This window comes from Bolinopsis microptera, chromosome 7, assembly GCF_026151205.1.
Source record: "Bolinopsis microptera isolate Bmic1 chromosome 7, MBARI_Bmic_1.0, whole genome shotgun sequence".
Classification (NCBI taxonomy): domain Eukaryota; kingdom Metazoa; phylum Ctenophora; class Tentaculata; order Lobata; family Bolinopsidae; genus Bolinopsis; species Bolinopsis microptera.
The window spans coordinates 16,158,227-16,177,988 of NC_087078.1; the positions used below are offsets into that span (position 1 = coordinate 16,158,227).

Below are 19,762 nucleotides of genomic sequence, written 5' to 3' on the forward strand. Positions count from 1 at the left end.
ATATAGTCAACTTTATCATGTCTATCATTTTAATAATTATTATTGAGTACCAAATCATTATTATTGAATACCAACCCTCCAAGGTTAATACTGCCAACAACGCTGGAGTAAACCCCCTTTTAACGTACCAGATTAAGGTAACACAACATTATTTTTTCAGAGCACTTTAAGGGTACCGAGATCACAACAGGACTTATAGATCACTTCATGGAAACTCATACGGAGGAATCAGATTGCGAGAACGACACAGACACTGAATCATAGGCCGGGGACGACGCGAGCCAACTTCTTTTGACACTGAATCATAGGCCGGAGACGAGCCAAGTTCTTTTTGCTGTGTTCTTCTCACATAGTTTTTAAAGTATGTATTATGATTTTATCAACTTATTAAAGTTAATGAGGCTGTAAGTTGAATACCTCATACAAACAGTTTTAAGTTATTTGTCAAAACATTGCAATATGCATTGTAAAATGTGGTTGCATTTGTTGGGGGTCGTTCACATATTACGTAATCAATTATTTTAGCAATTTTTACCCCCTCCCCCTCCGTAATCAACCGTAATCAAGACCCAACCCCCCTCCCGACAGCAACATTACGTAATCATGGCCTGCCCCCCCCCCCCCCCCCCACTTTTGACTTTTTCCTTGAAAAACACTTTTCTTTACGTTTCATGCTACGCTGATCATAATGAGCTGAAATCATTGTAATGATATCCGGCCAAACACCTTTCAAACAAATTAGATAGGGGGCCAATGGCATACAAATTCAGACCTAATTTTTTACAAAATGTTGACCTAGTAAAACTAAAGGACGAAATAATTTGAATCAAATATTCATCTAAAATCTAAATATCATTTCGAACAACTAAAAGATAATTTGTTTGCCCGTATTTCGACCTTCAACAATTTTCAGCCCAAACACAAATTTTTTAAAATTTGTAAATTTTCAAATTTATCTTAAATTTGGTACTTACTAAACGTTTTGCCTTTCCAAAATGTAAACAATCCAGTAAAAATATTTCCGAAATTTATAAGTTTCCACACATAATGAGAAATATTGTATAAGTATGGCGTATGCTTGAATTAGCCTCGCAACATTGGCCGGACGACAGTGATTGTCACTGTGTCAGCCTCATACTCATAGTGGTCGGTTCAACCAGGTCACCTGCACAAAAACTTTGTGTCATTTATAGTTAAGTGCATGGTCTTAACATTCCATTTCAAAACGTTGATAACTTCTTTATCTCTTTTACTATATATAAACTAATGAAGAATCTACAAATTCTTTTGGCTCGTCTGCTCTTTTAGACAAAGAATCGAAAGACGTAATAAATATAATAACTTGTACGGCTTACTACTTAGCATGCACCCTCTCCACTGGCTTAGCTACGATGATGGGTCGAGCAGCATGTCTGATAAATATAAATAACACGTGATATTCGGCGTCAACTAACAAAGAAGTAGATCCAATAAAGAAGTTAACATGCCTATGTAATATGCTTTCGCTTGAATTTGCATAGTTACGTTAGTTATTTTAAACTACATATTAATATTTTAAGCCATATCATTATCAAATTGTGATTTGTATTTTTAAGATCTCTGTACTCTGTAAAATTTTAAAAGTATTCATTAAAAAAATGTAGAAGTCGCATATTTTGGTTGTTGCATTGGCAGGGTATTAATAATAATATTATGAAACTGAGAAACTTTAGACTCTAGATCAGGCTAGAGTAGATGGGAATGTGTGAAGGCCCGTCATCAAGTAGCCCCCAGCCACTCACAGCACGCCCTCAGGTCACGTGACAGCACGTCACAAGGGTCACGTGACAGATCACATGTCATGTAACCACGTGACAAGCTCGTTAATTAAATGTCAAGGTCACGTGACAAGATAATTGACCAATAAGGAGTCAGAACGTCATGATGAATAAATTAATAATCCCGACTAAAGGATCTAAAGTCTGATTAAACGGTTGCCAAGTAGATTCCTGTTATTTGATCACTGGTTACGTGTTTAACTTTAGCATCACATGACATGAATGTTATTTGAACCTTGAGATCATGTGACAGACGTCATTTGATTACCCGTCACATGTTTAACTTTAGCATCATGTGACATGAATGTTATTTGAACCTATGAATGTTATTTGAACCATGAGGTCACGTGACATGAGTCACATCACATTTGACACTTCTCATTGGAAAATCTAACAATAGAAGGAACCCGGGACGTGTTCAATTGGCGATCCCTAGCAGAATACCTGTTCGATTGAATACACATGACCACACTACTTGTTGGCTTGATCATACTTTTAATCCTATGTACAAGTTTGTTGCAGCATGAGGATGATCATCAACTCTTTTTGCTTTTATTTGGTAGCCAATTAGTAATTCAATCAAGCAGGTATTCCGCAGGAGCCACCAATTGAACACGTCACGGATTCCTCCTACAACCATACGTGCAAAAGTTTTATTTATATGGGGAGAAATTGTAAAATATTTCCTTGTATTTTTCAAAAACTCTTTGGGAATGGTCGATAATTAGCTGTGCAAATGAACTGCATAACCAACCAATGTAATTTGGAACTGTCTCATTTATTTTGAAACTCTTTGAATCTGATTTTGACTAGTGTGAAAGGATACAAGTGAAACGAACACATCAGATAAAAAGAAATATGAATCAACAATACATTATTAACAAGTATATAAAATTAACAAATATCTAAAATTTTTAGTAGATTCCCCTGCTTCCAACCTGATACATTGTAGACATTCCCAAGCTTTAGACTTGGAATTTTCTCATATACCAAGTTCTTGGGAAATATCACACAAATAAATGGCTTGGGATCATTTCCTGTTGATTCCAGAGTCAATGGAAGCAGTTCAATCCGATATCCGGTTGAGTGGAGATACTGTTTGGAGGTAGAGCCCATCAAACGCATGGGTTGATCACTGACCCGCTCTGGTTTATTCTCTGATGGTTGACTTGAGCATTCATTACACTCCATCCGTTGAGTGTCAATGACTTCATTGCCAGAACCACAGTTAGGGCATAGTTCGACTCCACAGAGGTAAATTAAGTCCAGTGTTGGGAATTTACCATCTTTGAGATGATAATTCACACAAACCGCATCTCCTTGATCAAATCGCTTCTCGCCATCCTCCGTGAGTATGAGACGTTCATCCCAAATGTTGAATCGCAGAATCTTGCGGTCGAAAGCTATAGGACAGCTTAACAAGAGCTTGTGGTATCCTCGTTCCTGTTTCTGAAGTTCCTCGATGAATCCAAGCTGAGACAATCCCATAACTAGTTCAAGTTTCAAACAAAGATGATGAACAGCAGACAAAATGTGTAGCGTAGCAAAAATTGGTTAGGAAGAACTGATTCTGTGACAATGAAAAACCTGTTATATAGCTGCAGAAACTGGATTGCTAATTATGAAAACTGGATTACCTCATCGTCGCATGATAATCAATGAGCAGTAAAAATTAATAAAGATAAGAGGATCAAATAAATTAAAACTTTACGTCATTTTTTTTTTTACTATGGATTCAATGATATTTGAGGAGATGACGTAGTTCAGGACATTAGCAGTTGACATGAACGGTTTTTTGTCACTGCTTGCAGATTAGGATGTTTGTTGCAAAAAATATAAATATTAGGAAAATATATCACAGAGACTATAAAAACAATACAACCATGTAAATTTGAATCACTCTAATATGAACAACATTTTTGTAAAATGCATGGAGACTTACTTTCAAAAGAATAAAAGTCTGCACAGAGTACACACGAGTAAAAATCTATTTGTAGACTCACTGAGGGAATATGCCAGATATAAAAACAAGAGACATGACAAGAATCACTCATTTCTTGTTTGACACTTTTGCTTACGTTAGTCCTCTGCATGTTGGTAGCTAATCACGACAACTGGTTGGGTTATCTTGTGGCTGTGTTTGTTGAAGAAACTCTGAATCAATCTAAACAATGCTGCCCGGGGTGTCACAACAAGAAAAATTCAGCTCTTCTACATTCGCATCACCACAATGGACTACTCGAGAAGCTTCACCAATTCCACCCTGTTGTGAAAGAGAAAATGCTCGGGAAAATGGTTGAACTAGTGCAAGATTACACCATAAAGTTCCCTGATCCTCAAATGTATGATGATATTGGAAAAAAAGTTCTTAAATCGATTGGGAAAGATTTTCTACAACAGAGCACCCCAACATTTGTCTATTACAGTCATTATCTTAACCCTAAAGTGGATGAGGCAATCAATTGTCTGCCACAAATGCACGTCAAGCCAATGAATTGGAAACGTGCAGCTTCTACAATGAGTAAAGAAAACATCACACAACGGAAGCGTGTAAAAAAGACAGTTGACACTGTAAATACTATTTAAGGGGGGGCTTCTATAGAGCTCATTAGATATATCATAGCAAAATGATTGATTTCGTCGTAACAGTATTTTCAACTTTGAATCTCCTGCAATTTGATTATTGTGCAGTTAAACATAATGCAAGCTACATTTATGTTGATTCCTACGAAATTTTATTTGGTGTCATGGATGGTTCTATAATGACACACTACAACATATCAATAAACGAACCATGCAAGAATACTCTGCCTCCTGTCACTGATCTGAAGAAAGCTATTGATTATACCATAGTAACTGAGTCAAACATGGTGATGACTAGACCATCATATTCAACAGTTACAGCTCTGCCAATTGTTGAAAAAAATGTAACTGAGGAAGAAATAAAGGGAAATCGTAAATGTGGCAAGCAGGATTATTATTTACTCTTAGCATCTGTAGTTACATTTGGGGTTGGTCTCGTTATGAAACCTGACAGATTGTATGATAAAATGAGGATTCTCTTACAGTCTTCAGTTTATGAAGGTAATGATTTATCAAGAATCCGAAACAAGCTTTAGGATGAATTTACACCATCCTCCAGACAGTATAGTCGAGCATAAAACCGTAGTAGTGAGTGACATCATTACCTAAGATAACTGATACTATAAAAGAACTTTTTATTGGTAATTACATCATTTCTGCCCAAACATTTTATCGTCCGTTACATAATGTCTTGTGTCATTGCTCTTGAAGGGTTTCAATTATCCCAGCGATTTATTGTCAAAGAATTAACAATCTTGTTCGAGTCAAACAGCTATCAACATTTTCAATTCAATAGTCCAACTGACCTTATAATTGGAAACAGGGATTGGAACACCATCAGATGGCATCAGAACAAATCTGGTTTAATTCTCCAAGATGATCGATTTCTACCCTATGAAATAATTGGCTACATTCTTGGACAAGTGGCAAATTCAAGAATCTACTGTGCTGGGAACCATGCCAAGTCTGTCCTCTCATCATATCTACCTGCATCAGATATTGTAGACATTTGCCAGGAGTGGAATTTCAAATATCCGCTGATACTTCAAGACTCCCCATGCTTTTCTCCTCACAATAGTAGATACTGTAGTCTTAGCAAAGCAAGAACAATCAGAACAGCGGTGCATATTTTTCAAATTCAGGATTAGTTTAATGTTAATTATGTTTAATATGTTTTTCTTGAAATATTGTTTTATTTGTCTATTTAAACTAAAATATTGAAGGAAAGTTTGAGTGATGAAAGTACAAATAATTCTGATATCAGAAACAGCTTCCTTGAAAATTAATTTCCAAAAACAACTGTTTGTTGAAAAGCACCGAATAGCCTTATTAAGCATTCAGTATCCACGATTAGGAAAATTGAAAAATGAAGAAAAGAGAGCTAAACGTCTTGCCAAACACTCACTTGTCATTGGAGATTCTATTACAGTTTTTGTGCATTGTGATAAAGTGAGAGAAAACGTGTATGTAAACGACAAATTTCCTCATCTTTCCAGCTCATCTTTCCAATGCTTGGATGTGATTCAGCTTAAATTTGAACAAGATTACAACGTGACTGAGATTCAAAATCCAACTTATCATGATATGAGCACAGATGGTATATTCAATTTGAATATTGAGATACGAGATTTGAATGGTGAATTAGTGGAACTACCAGAAGGTGGCTATATTGTCATGAAAATTGGAATACAACCACAATGAGTAAGTAATCTAATTTCTTGATTGTTGCTATTTATATGCCATGAATTTGGACACTGTATCATGGATCTTGTAGAATTGTACAATGATCCCTCATTCGAAGGATCATTTGCAGGTCAGAAAAAGTTTTATGATGAGGTCAAAAAGCTGTTCCCTAATATCACATTGAAGCAAATCAAAAAATTTCTGATGACTGAAAAGAGTTACTATCTTCATAAACCTGTCAGAAGACCCAAGTTTTATCGGAAAGTCTATACCAAAGATATCAATTATCTATGGCAAGCTGATTTACTTTTTCTCGAGAAGTTCTGGAGACTAAACAAAGGCTATCGTTACTGCTGTTTTGTTATTGATACATTGTCCAAGAAGCTATGGGCTTACCCTCTAAAGCGAAAAACGGGTCTAGAACTCACTAAAGCATTAACACCGTTACTCACATCAGAGCGTCCTAAAAAATTACAGGTTTATTATGTTGTATATATTTTTGAATAAATCATACATTATAAAACACATGATATGAAATTATGATTGTATAACGTTAAATATTACAGGTTGACAATGGAACTGAATTCTACAACAGCTCCTTCAAGCAAATTCTAAGTGCGTTGGGTGTATCATTGTATAGCACATACTCAGATAAGAAGGCAAGCATAGTTGAGAGGGTACAGAGGACAATAAGAGGAAGGCTTTTCAAAGTATTTACAGCACGCAATACAAAAAAATGGATTGATGTTCTACCACAGTTGGTGGAAAGCTATAATAACTCCAAGCATAGAACCATTGGTATGAAACCTAATGAAGTACGACCTGAACATGTACAACAACTATTGAAGCGCATATATCAGAATAGCGAATATCTGAAAACCATTAGAGAGGAAAAATATCGCAAGAGACTGCTCAAAGTTGGAAATTTGGTGCGGATAGCCAAAACGAAGGGTTTCTTATCAAAAGAAGCTGTGCAGAAGTGGACATTGGAAATGTTTAAAATTAGAACAGTTGAGAGACAAAATTTTCCGATAACATATTTGCTAACTGATCTTAACGATGAGGATGTTTTAGGATCATTTTATCGAGAAGAACTTCAGCAGATGTCTTGATTTTGTACAATAATGAGAAAAAAAATCTATAAAAGTATAGACAATTGCATCTGAATGAATTTGTGACTAGTTTCCTATTACAATAATGTTGAAGTTCTATGCAAATTCCAATATTATGGTTGTTGGAGCTACCTCATCTGGAAAGACAACAACTGTGTTAGAAATAATCAGACAAAGGTTGATTGAACCTTTCCCCCGTCACTTGATATATCTTTACGGAGCAAAGCAGAGTTTTATGGACACCTGGAATAAGGATAAAAATAACCCAAAAATTGAATTTGTCTGTGGTCTGCAGCTGGAGATTCTTGACAAATTTAACGGTCCAAAGCTTCTCATTATTGATGATCTTTGTTTATCCCAAAATAAGGATCTAGCCAACCATTTCATCAGAGGTAGTCATCACCTTCAGACGACTACAATCTACATCTCACATTCAATATTTCTCAATGATGATAATTATAGAATGATGTCTGCCAATTGTCAATATATGTTGATCATGAGAAACAAGAGGAACTTGGCTCAACTTACGAGATTAGCCCGTCAAATACTTGGATCGGACTATTTAAGGATTCTCGAGGCCTATGAATACAATAAAAACAATCAGTTTGGATTCGTTTTGTTGTCATTTCATCCAAAAGTTCCAGAGGAATTGCTTGTGCTTTCGGATTTTTTTAAACAATGTCCAAGCGTGTTTCTGACAGAAAAAAACATCTAAAAGACAATTATAAAGCACTTCAAACACTAGCTCACATTGGACCAAAGAAAGCTCTTGTAATTATCAACAATTCACCCAAGAAATTTCTTCATACTATTAGATCTGTTGCCAAGTCTACATTGGATGGTACCATACCCCTGAAGGATCATCATGTTAAACAGCTGAGAAGACACAAAAAACTTATTCGGACAATAGCAGGAAGTAGATCCGCATATCACATCAAGAAATCTGTCAGTCAACAAGGCGGATCTTTTTTCAAAACTGTCCTAAGCATGTTGCTACCTCTGATTCCAATGATTGTCTAATGTACCTCTATATAAGTATACCTGGTTATTAACAGTTACATGACATGATGGATGTGATAACTGTAACGAGTCTTGGGCAAAATCCAGCAAGTTTTATATCAAACTTTTCCAATTCAATACAGTTGTCCGAGGGCTATGAAATTGGATTGTTGAAAATTGCATGTCCTCCCATCTTTAACGTTTCAAATGATAACAATAAGCTCTATATTGTTAAAAAGGATGATGTTAACTCAAAGCTTGTATTTGAGATTCCCCAGAACTTTTATCCAACTACCCATGATCTTGCTCAATCAATATATCAAGTTCTCACTTTTGAAGAAAATCATGATGAAGATGAAGCTATCGACTTAAAGGTTAACCTAAGATATCAAGGAGCGAGTGGAAGTGCCGATCATTCCAAATTAACCATGCAGCTGATTGATAAAAAACTCAACTTCACAGCAAGTGACGATAAACCTGGAAATATACTAGATCTTTTGGAGTTTAGAATAAAGAACTTTTCAGCTAGATCGCTGGTGATACAAAATTATGATTTAACTGCACAGGATCAAATATGCTTTATCTATAGTTCTATAGTATCAAATTCTTTGATTAATTATAATGTGTCCCGTTTACTTGATACTGTACCAATCAAGTCTAGTAGAAACGGTGGCTATTATATGCTAGAAGTTCAAAATCCTGTTTTTCATGATGTATCTTCTTCAAGTTTCATTAACATTGCTTTTGATATTCGTAATGTTTTTGGGGATTTGGTGCAGTTTGTTACAGGTCTTCCTGTGATTTTAACTCTTGGACTTAGGAAAAAGCATGTTCCCTCTATATAAGGAAATGAATTCAGATACATTTAACAATGCGATTTTTACTTGTTGCTGCCGACAAAAGTTCCAAAATACCGATTCAAGTGCCTTCTGAATTGATTTCTAAATCTGTGAAGAGAGGTAGTAAAATATCAAAAGTCAGGGTTGAAAAGCGAGGTAAAAAGAAGCAGCCGAAAAAGATTAAACAGATTGCCAGAGCTATAGCAAAATGAGACAAATTTATGTTCCTGACAGAGATACCTACAAAATATACCATCAATATTTTAATAACCAAGCTGGAGGGGGGTATGGTCATGGATCATACATCTATTCCAATAATCAAGTTGGTGGAGGCATCGGAGGATTTTTTCGCAGTGCTCTGAAATTTGCAATGCCCATCGGTAAAAAACTACTATATAAGGGATGGGAGTTGGCTAAACCTGAACTTAAAAAAGTTGCTAAATCAGGCGCTGACGCATTTACTCGTGTAGCAGAGGATAAAGTACAACAGCTATCAAGTAAAGCACAACATAAATTTAGTTCTTACGGAAAACGAAGAAAGACTGACGCACTAGGATCATGACAAAGTATGTGAACAGCTCAGAAGCAATAACATCTAACTTGATGTTATGGAACCCGCTTCATACTCAAACTTCCATAGTTGAGACTCATGTTGAGGAAGTATATCCCCAGACAGGAATCGACTATTCGGATACTGTGTCATTTTTGATCAAAGCCAATTCAAAACTTATGTTACAAAAGATTGAAATCATAACAGAAATCCGTGTATTGACAGCAGCTGGAGAGGCTCCTGCTGCAAACACCAATGTTTCGGTAGTATCAAACCTTGCAAACGCTATTTGGCGGTCTGTGGATGTTGTTATAGGAGGGCAAAATATTTTACAGAGCTTTGATAACAGCTATAACATTGGATCTTTTTTTGATATTGTGTTGAACACACCAAAGAGACGATCACATTACCTGCATATGAAAGAACTGTTTCTAATGGATGAAGCAACAAGCAAGGCGAACTCTGAAAGTAGCATAATTCATCCTGCTGCTAATGTTGTAAACAAAAGCATGCGTGAAAGAGCACACAAAGTTGCAGGAGGCAGATCTGTAACCCTAATATCAGATTTGAATTGTAGTTTATTCAAAACTGGGAAATTGCTTCCAACCAATCTAGATGTCCGCATATCCTTGACCAAGAATTATGATGGTTATTGTCTTTTAGAAGCTGCTGATGGGGCCCATAAAATCAAATTTGATAAATGTTATCTGAGAGTAACTTATCAACAGCCTAGTGACATTTGTCTTCACTTGATTGAACAGAAGCTGTTGAAAGCACCTGCTGTTTATCAAGCGGAGGAGGGTAAAGTTAGTTTCCATTCAATACCTGCTGGTAATGAAGTAGTAACTATAAACAATCTGTTTCCTCAAGGTAATTTACCTGTTTTGTTTACATTTGCTGTACAAGATCGAGCTGCCTATGGAAATGTAAGAAACAAGAATCCATACACGTTTCATAGTATAAGAAAAGCTCAAGTCTATGTTGGAGGGAAGCCATACTATCCAAGTGCGTTGCAGGGTAAAACAATGTTATTTGATGCCTTTTTTGAAGCAATTGGATATAAAGACACAGACAGGGAGTGTCTAATTACCCCACACAATTATCACATCCATCCTTTGCTTGCTGTAGACTTGACAGCTGACCGGAATTCCAACAAGCATCATCTGAACCTAAGTAAAAGTGCAGAGGTCAAGTTGAACATTGAGTTTGATAACGCTGCAGCTGAGGGACTCATTCTGCTAGTTTACGCTTACTACGATCGAATCATTGAAATTAACTCAGATAGAAGCATCAAGGTGCTATGAGCTTGAGGTCGACAGCATTGAGTACTGATGAGATTGATGATTTGCTAAAGAATCAGCCAACGTTTAAAGGAACCTTTCCATGTGACCAAATTCCAAGTTTTGGGGATAATGAATATTCAATCGTAATCAATGTGGATAATTCTACATTGCCTGGATCACATTGGACTGCGCTTGTAATTAGAGGGAATAATTGTTATTATCTGGATTCTTTTGGAAGGTTATATGATAATGGTTCCTTCCCTGTAGACTACCGTACAAGTTTGCAACGTTTTTGTTTGGGGAAGAAAATAGCTTTCCAGGATCAGGTTTTGCAAGGATTTCATAGTTTGACGTGTGGAGAATACTGTGTATATTTTATCAAGCAGTTAGAAAAAAGAGTTAAATTTTCAAAAGTGTTTCATGATTTTACCACTAATTTAAGATCTAATGATATCAAAATCATGAAATTATATAATAGAGATTAAAAATTATAATTATATGATTCATGTACTTATTTTGTACTTTGATTTAAATTTGAACTGTTTTACTTTTCCCATGAGTCAAATAAACAACCGTTTCATAAACAAATTATTAAATAAATTGAATATCTAACATTACAATATATACAAGTTACAAAATCAATTAAAACTAAAAAAAAAAAAAAAAAGAAAGATTGAACCAAAAATGAAATTTAAAGCATCAGCCACCTTGCACATTTTTAAAATTTCCATGTGCACGTGTTGATACCCCATCTGACAAAATATATCGTTTGTCATCATATCTTGTTAGTCCAACTTTTCTCTGATTTATGGTGAAAATCACATGTTTCTGTGATCGAAAAGTCTTTTGCTCTATAAAGTGATCTTCTGTGTCAGAATCTTCTGTATCAGGATTTCTCATTGTGTTGAACAAGACTTGTCTATAGAGATCATGGTTCAGTTTTCGGTTACGGACATTGTGTTTCACACCAGCAGCCGTGCTCTTTTGCTTTCCAGCTCCAGTTAGAATAGAGTAACACTTTGAGCGAAGCCCTAAGAATGAATTTGGTTAATATAACTTATGTTTCTATTGAAATGAATAACAAAGAAATTGAAGGTTTATGGACTTTTTTAAATTTAACCACTAAACTACAAACAATAACTTGCCTATGAACTCAACGATTGCTACTCCATTAGTTTCGTCTTTGAATTTTCCAACTACTGCTCTGTTTGTATCTGAATACAGCGGATGATCTCTAGGATACTTTGAGAAGTCAAAGTGATTCTTTAGCCTCTCCAGGTGTTCCAAGTACAGGTTCTTGCAGTAAATGTGGTAAAGGAAACTGTCTGTGTCAGTGAAGCATAGTTCCAGTTTGTCAAAGTTGGCTTGCATGACCGTGTAATGAAACTTAAACATTAGGAGTTTTGATAACTCCAGCACAGTAAAACCAACATAAATTGGTTTATCAAGCGTCAAATTTGTTTGTGCAAGCTCAACACCTACAAGGCTTTCATTAAAAATCTGAAAACGCTTAAAAGTAGGTTTGGAGGTCTGCCAAAAATGACCTCTACTGTTGTTTACAAGGACAATTTTGACACGTTTCCGCACATTTTCCATGGTTTTACCGAAAAATGCATTATTGAGCAGCTTGTAGTAATCCCTCATAAAGTCATCAGTTGCTTGCTGGCGCAACCTGGTGTTCTCTGCAATGTAGGGCTGTATCCAGGCTGCTTGTCTACCTCCAAACAGTATCTCCACTCAACCGGATATCGGATTGAACTGCTTCCATTGACTCTGGAATCAACAGGAAATGATCCCAAGCCATTTATTTGTGTGATATTTCCCAAGAACTTGGTATATGAGAAAATTCCAAGTCTAAAGCTTGGGAATGTCTACAATGTATCAGGTTGGAAGCAGGGGAATCTACTAAAAATTTTAGATATTTGTTAATTTTATATACTTGTTAATAATGTATTGTTGATTCATATTTCTTTTTATCTGATGTGTTCGTTTCACTTGTATCCTTTCACACTAGTCAAAATCAGATTCAAAGAGTTTCAAAAAAAATGAGACAGTTCCAAATTACATTGGTTGGTTATGCAGTTCATTTGCACAGCTAATTATCGACCATTCCCAAAGAGTTTTTGAAAAATACAAGGAAATATTTTACAATTTCTCCCCATATAAATAAAACTTTTGCACGTATGGTTGTAGGAGGAATCCGTGACGTGTTCAATTGGTGGCTCCTGCGGAATACCTGCTTGATTGAATTACTAATTGGCTACCAAATAAAAGCAAAAAGAGTTGATGATCATCCTCATGCTGCAACAAACTTGTACATAGGATTAAAAGTATGATCAAGCCAACAAGTAGTGTGGTCATGTGTATTCAATCGAACAGGTATTCTGCTAGGGATCGCCAATTGAACACGTCCCGGGTTCCTTCTATTGTTAGATTTTCCAATGAGAAGTGTCAAATGTGATGTGACTCATGTCACGTGACCTCATGGTTCAAATAACATTCATAGGTTCAAATAACATTCATGTCACATGATGCTAAAGTTAAACATGTGACGGGTAATCAAATGACGTCTGTCACATGATCTCAAGGTTCAAATAACATTCATGTCATGTGATGCTAAAGTTAAACACGTAACCAGTGATCAAATAACAGGAATCTACTTGGCAACCGTTTAATCAGACTTTAGATCCTTTAGTCGGGATTATTAATTTATTCATCATGACGTTCTGACTCCTTATTGGTCAATTATCTTGTCACGTGACCTTGACATTTAATTAACGAGCTTGTCACGTGGTTACATGACATGTGATCTGTCACGTGACCCTTGTGACGTGCTGTCACGTGACCTGAGGGCGTGCTGTGAGTGGCTGGGGGCTACTTGATGACGGGCCTTCACACATTCCCATCTACTGGCTAGCTCCTTTAATGCAGTTAAAAATTGGAAATTTTGCATGGAATTATCTGTTGGGTGTTTAAAATTGGACATTTTGCATGGAATTATATTCAGGACGTTACAAAAGGAATTGATTTAATGTAGTTGGAGGATTCCCAACTCTCCTCACGTCCGTAAATGGAGTTTTCTTTGTATCATAATCATATATACTTATATATGAAACCCGTCGGTCGTCCTCCCCAATCTCACATCGGTAAATAAATGAACGAACTCAATTCTAAGTGTAAATACGGGTTGTACCTAGGGTATTTATTATGTGCATTTGTCGACTTCTGTAAAACTGCTGTTACAATTGTGCTAGAATATTTAGTAATTTTGATCAATATCAAAATAGTGGTACTTGCACTCAAATCTTACGGGCACACTGGTCACTGGGCATAAGCCATAACAACCCTTCAGCTTCAATTTCACGATTACATTTCTAGTTGTAGGTTAATAACCTACCAATACCAATCACCCGTTGATTTCTAGTTAACCATGAACTTTAATAAGCCAGCACTGTCTGGGAAGGAAATTCAATTTGAAATCCCAGGAATTGATAAAGTAGGACTAGGAGTATAATTAACAGATTTTTATCAAATTAGTACAAAAAATTGTAAGCTAGTGGTAGTCTTATCTCGTAACCTTTTTTATTAATTCCACCAACAACCAGCATGCTGTAACCGTCTCGGCGTCTCGTATAATATAAAGTTATAAACCAGACCTGCATTATTATCATATTTACATATTAAGGTTTCTGAACTTCAAGTGAATGCTAAAATTAATGCGAGATAAATCATCAAGTTGGAGAATTCCTGGGTAAACAAGGTTTGCCGTGCCACCCTGCTAGCTTATATAACATTATAACTTTCCCGGTGCATTGCTAGTTCATGCTAAGAGTAATCAGCCTTGCTCCAGAAAGTTCCATTTTATCGCCTCCGAATACCCCGGACTAATTAACATAATAATTCTACATTCATTTCAAACTCGAACCTCGAAGGTATGTTTCTCTTGTTCCTTTGTGTTATCTACCCGCCTGTAGTTGCATCAACTGATAAGGAGTACACTGCCCTGCACTTTGGAACTTCTACTAGCGATCACATTAGTTTAAACTATGATATGGCCCCATTCCGAGATTCTCTGTCTGTATGCACGTGGATCAAACGTATCTCCACTACATCTTCATACCCGGTAGTGTTTCACTACTATTCTACTGCTAGCAATTACGAGATTTTGATTGCGCCTGATGGGTTGTATAACAGAGTAGTAGCTGATCAAGGTTTGGAGAACAGACGCAACCTTTTCACAGTACCAGTGGGCACGTGGTTTAGTTATTGCATAACGTGGTCTGTAGCGTCCAGGACAATAAAGTTATACATGGACGGTGATTTGGTAGGAACAGACCAGACAGCATCGGGGAGGAGGCTGACGATGGGAGGGCAGTTATGGTTTGGTAATCTTAATGGTGGTGGACATTCTAGGCATATGTTTGGAGGAGACATTTATCAGTTCAATGTATATTCCAATGTATTGGAGTCGGCTGAAATAAAGAAAATAGCAGAAGGGGGACTATGTTTTGATTTAGAGGAATTTTCCGACACTAGGATCCTTCAATGGGAGGATATTCTGGACAGATCACGGAGTGGGTCTGTGAGTGAGGTAAAAGTGATCATTGAGGTAAAAGTGTGTGAGCGGATAAGGAAACTAGATACTCGGTTGAGGGAGTCACAAGAGAAACTGGCAAGTGTGACTGGAACGCTGAACGGAACAGAGGCTCAACTTAGTAGGTCGGAGGAGAAAGTGGAGACACTAGCCAATCTTCTTAATTCAACTCAAGAAGAGTTGGAGTCAACTCAACTGAATTTCACTGAAGCTAAGAAGCAGCTTAATGTAACGAAGGAAAAGCTGGTCACTACAGAGGAGGAGCTGAAGGGGGTAACATCTGATTTGGAGGGGGTGACAGCTGAGCTGGATGAGGTGACTGCTGATATGAACAGGACTGAAATTTCATTGGAAACAGTTACCGGAGATCTAAACTCGACACAAGCAGAACTAGGAGCTATAAGTGATGACCTGGAAACTTGCTCCGCTGGCTTAAAAGACATAGAGAGAAAGTTTAAAGAATCTCGAACATTCCACAATGTCACCAGATGGGATATCCTGCTCACTCCCCCGTATTTCAACAAGGTCTTCTCAAATGAGCTGTTCCAGCAACTCACCACCAGTTGGAATATGTTGGGTAAGTGAAGTTGAGAATGCTTCTGCTTTCTCTGTTGTTATTTTTACTATGTTTGATTGTTTTATTACCTAACCAGGTTTTACGAAATTACTGTGCGATTTAATGTTAAGTTTTTGCAAAGTAAATTTAAAATTTTGATATTCTATTTGTTGGTGTTCATTGGACTTAACATTTCAGAAAGGTTTGTGGGCACGAACATGACGGAGGGTGTTATACAACATTTCCGGCACTTCCACCGAAATAAAATGTGCGAAGCCTTCGAGCTCACAATGCTTGGTAAGTTTCGAACAAGCGAGTAGATAAGAATTTGGAATATGTACTATGTAGGTCGTAGGAATATAATTTGATACGCTTACGCTCAAATAATGAATTTATTTTTTTTTGGTTTTGAAGATTCTACAAATCTTCAAATCTTTTATAGTCAACTTTATCATGTTTACCATGTTAATCATTATTATTGAATACCAAATCTCCAAGGTTAATACTGCCAATAAAGCTGGAGTAAACCCCCTTTTACGTACCCGATTAAGCTAACACAACATTTATATTTCTTCAGAGCACTTTAAGGGTACCGAGATCACAACAGGACTTATAGCTCACTTCATGGAAACTCATACGGAGGAATCAGATTGCGAGAACGACACGGACACTGAATCATAGGCCGGGGACGACACAGACACTGAATCATAGGCCGGGGACGACACAGACACTGAATCCTAGGCCGGGGACGAGCCAACATCTTTTTTGCTGTGTTCTTCTCTCACAGTCTTTTAAGTATGTGTTATGATTATATTAACTTATTAAAATTAATGAGGCTGTAAGTTGAATACCTCATACAAACGGTTTTAAGTTATTTGTCATCATCCTTTTATCGATCTAACAAAAAATTGATTATTGTTGATCAATCAAAATATTGCAATATGCATTGTAAAATGTGGTTGCATTTGTATTATTCTATGGTCGATTGAGAAACTTTTTTTATACAATTTGTGACATTTACGATTTCAACTGATAACTTTCTTAAATACGGAGTATGGTTTCACTGCATTGTGGCGAATGCTAATACTTTCAAATGTACATGTAGTTGACAAATTCCTCGAACCAGTGGTGGTACTAAATCATACCAGAAAAAAGTATTTAAATTGGGCACTCAGTGACTGAGCTATAAAGGCCAACGTATGGGTACTGTATGGCGGCCGAGATGGCTCACCTAAATTTTCACTGAAAATTTTTAATTTAAAAATTAACTATACAATTAATCACAAAATAAAAACGATTTTCATATTGAAATTAAAAACAATTCTCATTTTGAAAACGGTTTTGATTTCGATTTTGATTTTGATTTTGATTTCAATTTTGATTTTCATTTTGAAAACGATATTGATTTTGACTTTGAAAACGATATCGATTTTGATTTTAAAAACGATATTGATTTTGATTTTGAAAACGATATTGATTTTGATTTTGAAAACGATATTGAAAAATCATTTTCATTTTCAAATTTGAAAATGTTTTTTTTTGCGCGTGGCCGAGATGGCTCACCTATATAAACGTACGTGCAAATCGTTTGCAAAATAAAAATCGTTTTCAAAATCAAAACCGTTTTCAAAATCAAAAACGTTTTCAAAATCAAAATCAAAAACGTTTTCAAAATCAAAATAGATACCGTTTTCAAAATCAAAATCAATATCGTTTTCAAAATCAAAATCAATATCGTTTTCAAAATCAAAATCAATATCGTTTTTAAAATCAAAATCGATATCGTTTTCAAAGTCAAAATCAATATCGTTTTCAAAATGAAAATCAAAATTGAAATCAAAATCAAAATCAAAATCGAAATCAAAACCGTTTTCAAAATGAGAATTGTTTTTAATTTCAATATGAAAATCGTTTTTTATTTAAATTTTAAAATAATTTTAGAAATCAAATTCAAAATCGTTTTTATTTTGTGATTAATTGTATAGTTAATTTTTAAATTAAAAATTTCAGTGAAAATTTAGGTGAGCCATCTCGGCCGCCATAGTACTGACTTTTGGCCCACCCTGTATAACTACTATATTGTATGAAAAATAAATTTAGAGCAAAAAATTTGAGTAGCTTTGTTTCAATCAATTAAACTTCCTTTAAAAAATACATAATATAATGTTGCTCCTGCATGGAAAGTACATTTTAATTACGACAAGTTTTCATTCACCGGAATTAGATCCAGCCACGCCACCTTTTCATTAATAAATGTAAATTTCTTGTAGTTGTACAATATTAAAAAGGGTAACTGTAGAATGTCGGTTAGAACCCCCCCCCCCCCCCCCCCCCCCCCCTCATTTAGTGTAAGTCAGATTTCTAGCTAACTATCCGGTCAAACTTTCGTAAGCCTCATTTGTGAACGAAAAGTGGTCTATGAATCGACTATCAAGGGACCTGGTATTAATTGAGGGACATGGTAAATGGTGGGATCGGACGTGGTAAATGGAGGGACCCGGTAAATGGTGGGACGCGGTAAATCAAAATGGTGGGACGCGGTAAATGGAGGGACGATAAATATAGATGTGACTGACCTGCACTGGTTTTATCAGAGCACTTCTTATCTTGCACTTGTTGAGGGACTATTTGGAGAGGTTTGTTATCCTAGAGTTGTTGTAGGAGATCCATGTGATCTGAGGCGGTCCGTGCTCCGACTAGCCAGTTTCACATAGTCATGTGTGGCGCGCTACTGCAAGCGAGAGGGCTCTGGTTAGAGCAACTAGCCAGACTAGCTCCGAGTCCGACTAGTAAAGCCAGTTACTGTCCACTACCCACGTATCAACCACAATTACCCTACTGCTAGTTAAATTCTGTGGTGATTTAACTTTGCGACCTTTTTTATTTTGTTCCACTGCCAAATTTTATGTTTTTGCTTGTACCGTTATTTTATCTTATTTTATACTGATTTTGATTTGAATCGATTTTACTGTTTAAAATCTTCAAGTTGATCGGAATGTGGTTGAAGACTACAAGTATATAGAAAACGGAGTTCTCTTGGTATTTAGTGTATGCTAGTCAAGCTCTAGTCACGAAGCACGAACGGCAGGGCGTACCGAAAGGTAGAAATGAAACGAGTATATTAAAAAGGATAATTAATTAAAAGGAGAAAGTTATACAAAGTGAACGTCAACAGAGAAAACTTCCAAGTGTTCGCTCCAAGCGATTGCCGTGAATATAGATCACACTACGTGTCTAGTCACAGAGAATAGTACTCAGTTAAACTGGCTATTGACAATCGAATCCCTTAAAATGATTAAGGGGCAACTAAGAAGTGAGCTCTTCACATCCGGCTCTCCGGGTATACTCTCAAAACTCGTCACGCCATACTGCGTGACGGCACAACGCATCTGCTTGTACCACGTGACACGCCGTCTCGCCAATAAGCACTCCACTAGCAGTCACCCTGCGTCCGCGAGGACCAACCACAGGTCTGGCTGTTAGTCAGGTGCAAAGTGAGCGGACGGCTCGTTACAGACAGTTAGTCTGACAGTAGTTCTGCCAGCCAACCGACTTACACTCAAAATGTGTAACTCCCAAATACGAACATATAAAAACATTGGTTATTATATACCCGGAAATACATACTAAATTCTACGTCCCTTAAACGTTATACTAAAACTAAGATATCCCAAAAGATATCTCTAAATACCATATTACAACATCTCTACCCAAAAATTTTTTTCGAATATTTTAAAACAATAAAA

At 36.3% G+C, this 19,762-nt stretch overlaps 1 protein-coding gene and 1 long non-coding RNA gene across 2 annotated transcripts; one reads left to right on the forward strand and one right to left on the reverse strand.

The window, feature by feature from the left end:
• Positions 1-11,441: 11,441 nt before the first annotated feature.
• LOC134818976 (uncharacterized) lies at positions 11,442-12,490 on the reverse strand. The gene is made up of 2 exons (XR_010160714.1): positions 12,012-12,490; positions 11,442-11,897 (listed from the first exon to the last, which is right to left on the reverse strand). It is a non-coding gene; the product is annotated as an uncharacterized LOC134818976 (long non-coding RNA).
• A 2,569-nt stretch (positions 12,491-15,059) lies between these two features.
• Positions 15,060-17,064, forward strand: LOC134818547 (uncharacterized). The gene is made up of 3 exons (XM_063828160.1): positions 15,060-16,037; positions 16,215-16,313; positions 16,594-17,064. The coding sequence occupies exons 1-3, from the start codon at positions 15,176-15,178 to the stop codon at positions 16,695-16,697; spliced, it is 1,065 nt and encodes a 354-aa protein (XP_063684230.1). The 5' UTR covers positions 15,060-15,175; the 3' UTR covers positions 16,698-17,064.
• The last annotated feature ends 2,698 nt before the right edge of the window (positions 17,065-19,762 follow it).